The sequence below is a fragment of the Astyanax mexicanus genome, chromosome 23 (assembly GCF_023375975.1).
Source record: "Astyanax mexicanus isolate ESR-SI-001 chromosome 23, AstMex3_surface, whole genome shotgun sequence".
Classification (NCBI taxonomy): Eukaryota; Metazoa; Chordata; class Actinopteri; order Characiformes; family Acestrorhamphidae; genus Astyanax; species Astyanax mexicanus.
In genome coordinates, this window is record NC_064430.1 from 2871150 (window position 1) to 2883025 (window position 11876).

Here is an 11876-nt window from a genome sequence, read left to right on the forward strand (position 1 = left end):
AGTGGCATTAGAAAGCTGATTATTCCTCAGTCGTCTTTTTAGAAGTGGAGAAAGGTTAACCTGCTTATCTGAAATGAAGCTGTGTGCGCGAGAGAGAGCGAGAGAGAGAGAGAGAGAGAGAGAGAGAGTGTGCGAGTGTCTGTGTAGGGTACAGACACACGGAAATGAGAAACAGGGCGAGAACAGAGGAGAGATTGTCGAGAAAGGACAGGCCTACAGTGCAGCGATTTATACTGCAGGCTGGAAAAAGCAGATATTGGTTATTTTTCATGATGTATACCTGATCAACCACCCCAGCAGAAATCATGACTATTAATAAAGGCCTTGTGTTGGTAAGAACCTGGCGATATGATCTGTCACACCACAATGCACGTGTTATAATACAACAATACAATGTGATATACACTGACTTGCTACTGATATATACAGAGGTTAGTGAAGTAATTCAGACTATGAAGGAACACAAGGAATTATGTAGTAACTTAAAAATACTCTTAACAAAATACTCTGTGAAGCATTTAGGTGCTTTTATCTGGGGAGGCTGGTAACACCGTTTCTGGGGCGGTCCTGATGAGAGCCAATTTCATCACAAATTATACAGGTTTGGATGTTCCTCTTTCTACCCTGTTCTACACCACTCTACCTCAAACTCTACCTCTAATAACTTCCTACCCTGTTCTACCTCATACTACCTCATTCTACCCAACGTCTCCTTACTGTGCCTCACTTTACCTCGGACTCTACTTGACATTCTACTCACTCTACCTTTCCCTACCTCATTCTACCTTACACTCTACCTCATACTCTTAACTCTTTACTTTCTACCTTGTTCTACCTCACACTCATCTCATTATACGCAACTCTTCCTCAATGTGCCTCGCTCTACCTCCTTCTACCTTACACTCTACCTTGTTGTACCTCACTCAACCTCCCTCCCTACCTCTACTTCTCCCTGTCTTTCTCTACCACTCTATACCTCAGAATCTACCTCACTCTACCTGACCCTTTACCTAGTTCTTACTCAGTCTTCCTCCCTCTACCTTGTTCTACCTCACACTCTACCTTCTTTTACCTCATTGTACCTCACTTTGCCTTGCTCTCCCTTCATTTGCCTCACTCTACCTCACAGTCTCTCTTGCTCTTTCCTTCTTCTACTTCATTCTATCTCATAGTGCCTCACCCTGCCTTCCTTTGCCTCACTCTACCTCACAGTCTACCGGACAATCTACCTTGTTATTGTCAGTCTTCCTCCCGCCACCATGCTTTACCCTCCTTCTACCTCATACTCTACCTCTTTTTACTTCCTACCTTCTTGTACCTCACACCACCTCAATCTAACTAACTCTTCCTCGCAATGCCTCACTCTACCTCAATCTACCTCTTTTTACTTCTTACCTTGTTATACCTCACACACTACATCATTCTACCTCACTCCTCCTCACTGTGCCTCACTCTCCCTTCCTCTACCATGCTCTACCTCAAAGTCTACCTCGGTCTGTTTGAAACTCTACCTCGTTCTTACTCAGTCTTCCTGCCTCTACCTTGCTCTACCCTTGTACCTCATACTCTACCTCATTCTCTCATCGTGCCCCACCCTGCCTTGCTCTGCCTCGCTCTATTTCAGTCTACCTGACATTCTACCTTGTTCTACCCTCCTTCTACCTCACTGTGCCTCGTCCTCCCTCATCTCTACCTCACAGTCTCTCTTTCTCTACCCTTCTTCTACCTCATTCTATCTCATCGTGCCTCACCCTGCATTCCTCTGCCTCGCTCTACCTCACAGTCTACCTGACATTCTACCTTGTTCTACCCTCCTTCTACCTCACTGTGCCTCGCCCTCCCTACCACTACCTCAGTCTTTCTTCCTCTACCAGCAGCTTATATCACATGAGCAAAGTCTGCAGTGTGAAGAGCTCCCTCTGTTGCTGAACACAGGTACTGCAGTATAGTTTGCTGTTATCCAGAGCGTTACTGCAGCTCTTTCGACGTGTTAATGTATGGTGAAAATGTATTTTGCGATGATTAAGCCATAATTGCCTCATTAGTTTTAATTGAAAGAGTGTTGTTTGCTATGTTGGATTGTTTGTATGTTTATATGTGTGTTTTTAAACAAATACCTGAGATTGAACATGGCGGCGAGTGCCAGCACGATGAGCAGGACTGAGAGGGTGCAGAGGTACGGGTAAATCAGCAGAGTGCCGGCCAAGCGCTCAAACGTATCCATAGGCAACAAGCCAAAGGCCTCCTCACAGAGATACAGGCTGGCATCGAAATCTCTAAAAGAGAGAGAGAGCGAGAGTAGGAGGAATAAAAAAGCTCCATATATCACGCTGTAGAGGTGTGAAACAGTTGGTACAGTGCTGTGTTCCTGAGGGCACACTGTAATCTGAAATAGCTGTAATACTGAGTGAAAGAGAAGATTACACTGCGTTCCAGATGCCATTTTTCACAGGAGCGAGACCTTTTTAAATCACAGGGGATTAATGTCTCAGTCTGGTCCCGTTGTAGAGCAGGATCCTGAATAAGATATCACACTAATGGCTCTGATTAATGATAAAGGTGTAAGTCTATAGAGGAGGGGAACTCCAGGGTGGAACTCACCTCGTCGCCCCCAAGCCAAACTTCGCCTTTATGAACTTGAAGATGTGCTCGTCCGACCTCAGCTGCAGGATTTTCTAACAAACATCGATAATAAAAGAAGGAGGATTAATAATATTCACACAGCAGTAAGGGAGTAAGTGATAGAAGTGGCTTAAAAGCATTGGGACACTCAATAAAATAATAAAAAAAAGAATTTAGAATGCTTCTGTTAGAATAACTCTACTCAAACAGTCTCTAATGTCCCACAAAGGCTTTTTATTAAAAGTTAGGGCATTTTAACCACCTGTAATTGTTAAAGTTTCTATGATCCAGATCAGCTGAGTTTGTTTACTTGGAGTGTTTCTCCCTCTGTCTGGTTTGTTTTCACACAGGCATAAACCTAAACGCACCAAAATGCGCAACAATAAACCACACAAGCACATCGTTTCCTCTGATTGGTCAGAACTGTCTGGCACGAGAGCAAGAAAGTAAATATAGTGAGAAGATTCTGTGGAGATTTCTGTGGAAATTTGCTGCTGCACTTTCTCTTTAAATGATTAAACGTAGAGTGAGGAAAATAAGTGTCTTTGGACGGCTCTTCGGTCTCAGCCATGTTAGTAGTTGAGTGGGGAGGACAGGTGTCTTTATGCAGGTAATAACCTCAAACAGGTGCTTCAAATTTAGAATAATAAGTGGAGTGGAGGTGGAACACAAATAAATTATATATATATATATATATATATATATATATATATATATATATATATATATATATATATATATATATATATATAAAAATAAAAAAAATCATACATTGTGCTTTTACTCAGATTATGTCTCTCACAGTGGACATGCACCTAAGATGAAAATTTCAGACCCCTCCATGATTTCTAAGTGGAAGAACTTGCAAAGTTGCATATTAATATAATACAATATAAAAAAAAACATATTTCATAAAAGTACATTTTATGGAAATACAGAGAAAGTATATATAATGTTTTTTTTTTAATAAGGTATATGAAATAGAAAATGCACTTTTAGTATTGAAAGCGCCGATCACTATGCACTATGATCAGGAAAATAGCATCTGTAATGTATTCAGCAGCTTTACCCAATTTGAACATACATTTAAATGATTTAAAGTATATTTCCTTTTCACAAGGTATAGGCAGTCATTTTCTGTTAAATATTTTGACATGGATGGGAGGTTTGAACACAAAGGGGTTGAGCGTAGTATTTTGCATTTAAAGGAAAATACAGCCTATTAATTGGCTTAATGTCTGACTGGGAAAGTGACCCTTTAGTGTTTGCCCCAAAATGAATATAATAATCACTGCACAACGTAAGGCACTGAGCTCTAAAGAAAGAGATGATGCAGAAAGCAGAGAAAGAAAAATGGGGAGAAAAACTGAGAAAGAGAGAGGGAGAGAGAGAGAGAAATGACAGAAGAGCTGCAGTAGTCCCTGGGTGGCAGTTATAAGTGGGTAGGAATGCTGTTCCCCTGCAGGTTACAGGGTGGAGGATGTAGAACATGTCCCAGCGCTCACCTTGGCTGAATAATTGATGATGAAAGTTAATGTGAGGACCAGAAACACGTGGAGAACCAACTTCCCCACCCGAACAACGAACCCTCCCGTCTTTAGCCCTGTCTGAGAGAGAGAGAGAGAGAGAGAGACAGGAAATAGAGATTTCAGTCAATCCTTCTACAACATTTTCATTCTGTTCAATAAAAAACTAAAAATACAGCTCATTCAGAACCACTGTGATACATTTAACGTGTCCTTATCCAACATAGCAACAGCAAATCAATCAATCAATAATCAATCTCTTCTTCTTAATCACTTAATCACTATTCAACATAACACTATTGTGGTCTTAGTGATGCTGAATGGTGTTAAGGACAGTTATTGTCCTGTAGTTCTGTGTTGTGCAGCCGTCTGCCAATGGTGCTGGCATTATAAAAACAACACTCATCTTTATAAATTCTTATTCAATCAGAACAGCAGGACCCATAACTTATTGCATGTCAGACGATCCATCGTCGAATCATGTGCATGCTTTACAATATCAAACCTACCCACCAGGTTTAATTCCTTCATGCAGCTATTTTCTTCTGATGATGAGTGTATTTGCTTTTCAGACACCTGTAAAGTCTGAGCAGATCAGCTCAGAGGAATTTCACCAATTATAATTAGGAACTGTCAGCTGAATCAATTTCCTCAAACTTAATAAATTCTCTGACTCTTCAATCTGTGCGCCAACACTCATCAAATATGCACACTTCTAACCAACTGTCCAAATATCCGGGATGAAAGTAATGAATGTAGAAAAGCAGGGACATCACAACGTCCCTCAGAAGTGAAAAACGTAAAACGTCTTTCCATCACCAGTGTTTAAATCCAGGCTGAGATAATATCTCCACATTCTGTTTTACTTTCCCCAGAAATCAGTTTATAACTTCATTTTGCTATAAAGTAATGAGGCGGAGCTAAACTTATAAATGAAGTGAATGACACGCAGCCTTGGCTAGAACAAACATTTCATTATACATTATACTATCTATCTATCTATCTATCTATCTATCTATTATATATATATATATATATATATATATATATATATATATATATATATATATATATATATATATATATATATATATATATACACACATATACAACCCCTGGCAAAAAGTATGGAACCACCAGTCTTGGATGAGCACTCCTTCAGACATTTCATTCTGTAAAACAAACTCTGATCAAAAACATGATACAATAATAAGGTCATTCCAAAGTGCAACTTGTTGGCTTTCAGGAACACTCAAAGAAATGAAGAAAAAACATTGTGGAAGTCAGTGAATGTTACTTTTATTGACCAACCACAGGGAAAAAAATATGGAATCACTCAATTCTGAGGAAAAAAGTATGGAATCACTCAAATTGAAGGTAGAAAATAAGGACACACCCAGTCAATTTCCTTTCCCTAAATGGACACCTGCCTCAGATTAGATCTGCTCGTTAGTCTGCAGTTAAAAACACCTGCAGTCATGACACCTTGGAGGGCTGCTGGACGAATTAGAGTGGCAAGAACCATGGCTCCAACAAGAGAAATGTCTCTTGAAACAAAAGAGAGGATTGTGAAACTTCTTGAAGAAGGTAACTCTTCACGCATGGTTGCTAAAGATGTGGGCTGTTCACAGTCAGCTGTATCCAAGATATGGACCAAATACAAACAGCATGGAATGGTTGTTAAAGCCAAGCGTACTGGTAGACTGAGAAAGACATCAAAGCGTCAAGACAAGCAACTTAAGGCCATTTGTCTTGAAAACCGAAAAAGTACAAATAAACAGATGAAGCATAAATGGGAAGAAGCTGGAGCCAATGTATGTGACCGAACCGTAAGAAATCGCCTAAAGGAAATGGGATTTCAATACAGGAAAGCTAAAAGAAAACCATCATTGACACCTAAACATAAAAGAACAAGACTGCAGTGGGCTAAGGAGAGGCAATCATGGACTGTGGATGACTGGATGAAAGTTATCTTCAGTGATGAGTCAAGAATCTGCATTGGACAAGGTGATGATGCTGGAACTTTTGTTTGGTGCCGTTCCAGTGAGATTTATGAAGAGGCCTGCCTGAAGAAAACAACCAAATTTCCACAGTCCTTGATGATATGGGGCTGCATGTCAGGCAAAGGCACTGGGGAGATGACTGTGGTTAATTCTTCTATCAATGCACAAGTTTACATTGACATTTTGGACAGTTTTCTCATCCCTTCAATTGATCAGATGTTTGGAGATAATGAAATAACTTTCCAAGATGACAATGCATTGTGCCATAGGGCAAAAACAGTGAAGGCATTCCTTGGAGAAAGACACATTCAGTCGATGTCATGGCCTGCAAATAGTCCAGATCTCAACCCAATTGAAAACCTGTGGTGGAAATTGAAAAAAATGGTCCACAAGAAGGCTCCGACCTGCAAAGCTGATCTGGCAACTGCTATCAAAGAGAGTTGGCACCAAATTGATGCAGAATACTGTTTGTCACTCATCAAGTCCATGCCTCAGAGACTGAAAGCCGTTATAAAAGCCAAAGGTGGTGCAACTAAATACTAGTGATGTATTTTGAATCATCTTTTGTTTATCTGTTTTTCATGATTCCATACTTTTTTTCCTCAGAATTGAGTGATTCCATATTTTTTTCCCCGTGGTTGGTCAATAAAAGTAACATTCACTGACTTCCACAATGTTTTTTCTTCATTTCTTTGAGTGTTCCTGAAAGCCAACAAGTTGCACTTTGGAATGACCTTATTATTGTATCATGTTTTTGATCAGAGTTTGTTTTACAGAATGAAATGTCTGAAGGAGTGCTCATCCAAGACTGGTGATTCCATACTTTTTGCCAGGGGTTGTATACAGGTGCTGGTCAACGAATTAGAATAATTTGAAATAGTGCAATCATGAAATTCTTTGAATGCATTTTTTGTGCAGAAAGCAAATCAGGTGATCACTGCACCTGTCCTACTTGTTAGACTAATCACTGTCAACAACTCGTTACCTGGAAAAAAAATTGCTCAGCTGAGCTTTCCAAAAGGCCCATTTAGGCCATTTAACTGTGACACTGTTGTTTTATTGAATTAGAATAATGGAGAAACCGTTTCATTGAATTAGAATAAATGCTCGAATTTTTGTTTTCTGTGAAGAGTGTTCACTGTGCAGTATAAAGTCAGGGTTGAGTAGAATTTCTAAGTTGTAAAATCAATCATGGGTAAGCAGCGCGACCTCTCAACCGGAATAGTGGCTCAAATTCAAGCCCTTCGCCAACAAGGCTTGACCCAAACTAAAATTGCTGAGCAGCTCGGCATCAGCCAGTCTTCCGTCTGCAAAGCTCTCAAGAAAAACTGCAGCAAGCGCACCAACTGTTCCGGCGTCCGAAAAACTTCTGCTCGCGACAACAAGCAGCTGAGAAAGATCGCAGTCAGCAACCGGTTCAAGTCCATTTCCGAGCTCACCGACTTGTGGAACAAGCAGACCGGCGCTGACGTCTCCAGATCAACCACTTACCGTCGTCTGCGCGAACTCGGCTTCAAATCTCGCGTTCCAGCAGTAAAACCGATGCTGAACAAGAAACAAATGGAGAAACGGCTGAAGTGGGCCAAAGAACACGGCGAGTGGACTGCTGAAGACTGGCAGAAAGTGGTCTTCAGTGATGAATCACGCTTCTGCATCTCCTTCGGTGACCAAGGTCCTCGTGTCTGGCGTCGTGGTGGCGAAACCTACAACCACGAGTGCGTGAAAAGATCCGTCAAGTTTCCCCAGAGCGTTATGGTCTGGGGATGCATGTCCGCTCGAGGTGTAGGGAAACTCTGCTTCCTCAAGAAGACTGTCAATGCTGCCGTATATCAAGATGTTCTGGAAACGTTCCTGATTCCGACTGTTGAGGAACAGTTCGGCGAAGAAGACTTCATATTTCAACAGGATCTTGCACCGGCTCATGCGGCAAAGTCGACCAAAGATTGGTTCACTAAAAAACAGCTTGAAGTTTTGGCATGGCCGGCCAACTCGCCTGACCTCAATGTCATTGAAAACCTTTGGGCCATCGTCAAGCGGAAAATTCGCGACAGAAAGCCTACTACGCTGGACCAACTGAAGCAGAACATCGCCACTGCCTGGGAAGCTGTGAGTGCGGAAACTTGCGACAAGCTGGTCAAATCGATGCCGCGGAGACTTCAGGCAGTCATACAAGCCAAGGGGGCAGCCACAAAATACTGAGAAAGTGATGATTGTAATTATAATAAAAATTATTCTAATTCAATGAAACGGTTTTCTCCATTATCCTAATTCAATAAAACAACAGTGGCACAGTTAAATGGCCTAAATGGGCCTTTTGGAAAGCTCAGCTGAGCAAATTTTTTCCAGGTAACGAGTTCTGTGATTAGTCTAACCAGTAGGACAGGTGCGGTGAACACCTGATTTGCTTTCTGCACAAAAAATGCATTCAAAGAATTTCATGATTGCACTATTTCAAATTATTCTAATTCGTTGACCAGCACTATATATACTATTTATACTATACTATCTGTAATATACTACCCATCTTTACTATCTCTGTCTGTCTGTCCCAGCCTATAGATCCCAGTCTATTTATCCCTGACTGTCTGTCTGTCTATAGGTCTATCTGTTTGTCTGTCCAATGGAAAAAAAATAAATAAATAAAAATTTGGACAAACTTAAATATAATTTCAAAATATAATTTTTTTCGAAATTAGATTCCTAAAATAATCTTACACTTACACAATGCTTAGTAAGACACTACTTACAATAAGATTTACTGGCTAAAAATTATAATATTTCACTTGTTAAAATTTACTTTTTCGCAGTGTAAATCTCCAAAACAGCAACTTTATAGGAGAGAGAAAAAAACCTTCTAAACCTTCAATGGAAGTCAATGTAAACATAGTTTATTTCAGGTAATTTTTACGTATATCTATCGGTCCATTCGTCAAATGTTTTTGGCACAGTTTAAGAGACAGTTTGTCTGCTCAAACAAAAATTGAGATACTTGATCTTCATTGGATAGTGACACATATATATATATATATATATATATATATATATATATATATATATATATATATATATATATATATATATATATATATATATATATATATTATCACACGATAGTGTTTTCTTGTCCAAAATGGCTTGTCACAGACAGTAGTACAGATATAGATACAGATCCCTCCTTCAAACAAAATCTGCAGGCTATTCCTGAGGTACTCAGGAACAAAAATAATAAAAAAAAAAAATAGCAGACTAATCAAGTAGAATGATACAAAATATGCATTATATTAAACAACTTGTAATTTGCTAAATAACTACTCTAACACTCCCAACACTGACTTTCTCAGGTAATGGTGTGAAGGGGTGGGCGAAGGTCAGTCTCGTACCTGGAAGTGTTTGATGAAGAGCACGGACACGATGAAGCTGAGCACCAGAGATCCCAGAATCATAGAGTTACAGAACTGAAGAAGCCACACACTCAGCAGACTCACCACCTGAACCAGGTACAGAGACGTCACCTGCAGACAAAAAAAAACACATAGAAAAACAGCCTTACTGACATGCTTTTGGTTGATTCCCACACTATTAACTTTAATCCCCATAATTTATTAATTATCCTCCTACTTAACTACTTAGTTCTTCAATGATCAGGATGGATAGACAGAGGGAGGGACTGAGGGTGGGAGGGACGGATGGACGAACGGACGGACAGCGGAAGGGATGGATGCTTTATTGATCACAAAGGAAATTTAGTTTCTCACACCCTCAGAGAGTTATTTGCCATGAGGTTGCACTAAATTGAAAACCTCTGGAATATAATCAAGAGGAAGATGGATGATCACAAACCATCAAACCACCAAACTGAACTGCTTGAATTTTTACACCAGGAATAAAGCAGCATAAAGTTATCCAAAAGCAGTGTGTAAGACTGGTGGAGGAGAAGAACAAGATGCCAAGATGCATAAAAAACATTAAAAAACAACCAGGTTTATTCCACCAAATATTGATTATTTCTGAACTCTTAAAACTTTATGAATATGAACTTGTTTTCTTTGCATTATTTGAGGTCTGAAAGCTCTGCATCTTTTTTTTATTTTAGACATTTCTCATTTTCTGCAAAAAAAAGACAATATTTTTAGGTGGAATTTGGGAGAAATGTTGTCTGTAGTTTATAGAATAAAACAACAATGTTCATTTTACTCAAACATAAACCTATAAATAGCAAAATCAGAGAAACTGATTCAGAAACTGAAGTGCTCTCTTTTTTTTCCAGAGTTGTATTTGTGTATATACAGGAGTTGGACAATGAAACTGAAACACCTGTCATCATTTTAGTGTGGGATTTTAGGTTTCATGGTTAAATTGGAGCAGCCTGGTGTCCAATCTTCATTAATTGCACATTGCACCAGTAAGAGCAGAGTGTGAAGGTTCAATTAGCAGGGTAAGAGCACAGTTCTGCTCTAAATATTGCAATGCACACAACATTATGGGGGACATACCAGAGTTCAAAAGAGGACAAATTGTTGGTGCACGTCTTGCTGGAGCATCTGTGACCAAGACAGCAAGTCTTTGTGATGCATCAAGAGCCACGGTATCCAGGGTAATGTCAGCATACCACCAAGAAGAACCAACCACATCCAACAGGATTAACTGTGGACGCTGTAAGAGGAAGCTGTCTGAAAGGGATGTTCGGGTGCTAACACAGATTGTATAAAAAAAAAAAACATAAAACCACGGCTGATCAAATCACGCAGAATTCAATGTGCACCTCAACTCTCCTGTTTCCACCAGAACTGTCCGTCACCACAATCAATTATTGTGCTCTAAAACCAGGTGTTTCAGTTTCGTTGTCCAATCCTGTATGTGTGGGTATGTGTGTATATATTTGTATGTGTGTGTATATCTGTGTGTTACCTGTTTGGCTGTCAGGAAGTCCAGGGCATCGAGGGTGAAGATGAGGAGGGCCTGCACCAGCAGGATGAACTGATTAAACTGCCACGTCAGACAGAAGCACAGCGTGCAGACAAACACCAGCCACAGCACCACCCTCTGCGCAGAGAACGAACACACACACACACACACTATTACAATATATTACACTCCAACAGTCCAGTAGACACCCAAACATACACAGCAGCTTCCTGTCTCGAGCCCAGATGAGCAGGTGTTTCCATCCACAGAAGCTCCATCTGTCCGCAGGTCCGAACAGCCTGCGATCACCTCCACAACCAGAACCAACCCGTCCACCAGAGTATAAACACTCAACACCCTCCAGATCAAACTACAGAAACTCTGCATTCTTTACTCCCACTGTTTAGATTCTCTCCCTGAGCCCGAGACACTTTCTTCAGGTCGGGCTCAAGAACATTATCTGTGAGGTAGGAGTCTGTTTTTTAATGCTAATTTTATTTTATAGAAAGCTATGACCTTATAATCAAAATATAGCAAAGTAACAAATCAAACTGTCTTTTAAAAAGCACAAGTTATTTTCTAACGTGCATTGTTCGCATTACGCACTTGACTTGCAGCGCTGTGTGTAGCTGTTCTTAATATACATTGTTCTTAAATAGCATCATTCTTAAAAGATTTCGTTTTTAACAAAAAAATGTGGGGTTTAAATTGGGTTCAGGCTCATAATAGGGCTTCAACGACTACTGCAGCAGCTAGTAGCTAGTAAAAGAAAATATTCAGAAATTCTTCAATTAGTATTCATGGCCCCGCCCACTTCGGC

At 40.1% G+C, this 11876-nt stretch overlaps 1 protein-coding gene across 4 annotated transcripts in view; it reads right to left on the minus strand.

Annotated features, from left to right (window-relative positions):
- Nucleotides 1-11876, minus strand: part of dpy19l3 (dpy-19 like C-mannosyltransferase 3) — a 92366-nt gene that overhangs the window by 56033 nt on the left and 24457 nt on the right. For all 4 annotated transcript variants that reach the window (XM_022665288.2, XM_022665290.2, XM_022665289.2 and 1 more), the window contains 5 exons: nucleotides 11060-11194; nucleotides 9532-9663; nucleotides 4128-4229; nucleotides 2602-2675; nucleotides 2118-2276 (listed from right to left, as the gene is read on the minus strand). In XM_022665288.2, coding sequence (XP_022521009.2) covers nucleotides 2118-2276; nucleotides 2602-2675; nucleotides 4128-4229; nucleotides 9532-9663; nucleotides 11060-11194 — 602 coding nt within the window. The remainder of the gene's footprint in view (nucleotides 1-2117; nucleotides 2277-2601; nucleotides 2676-4127; nucleotides 4230-9531; nucleotides 9664-11059; nucleotides 11195-11876) is intronic.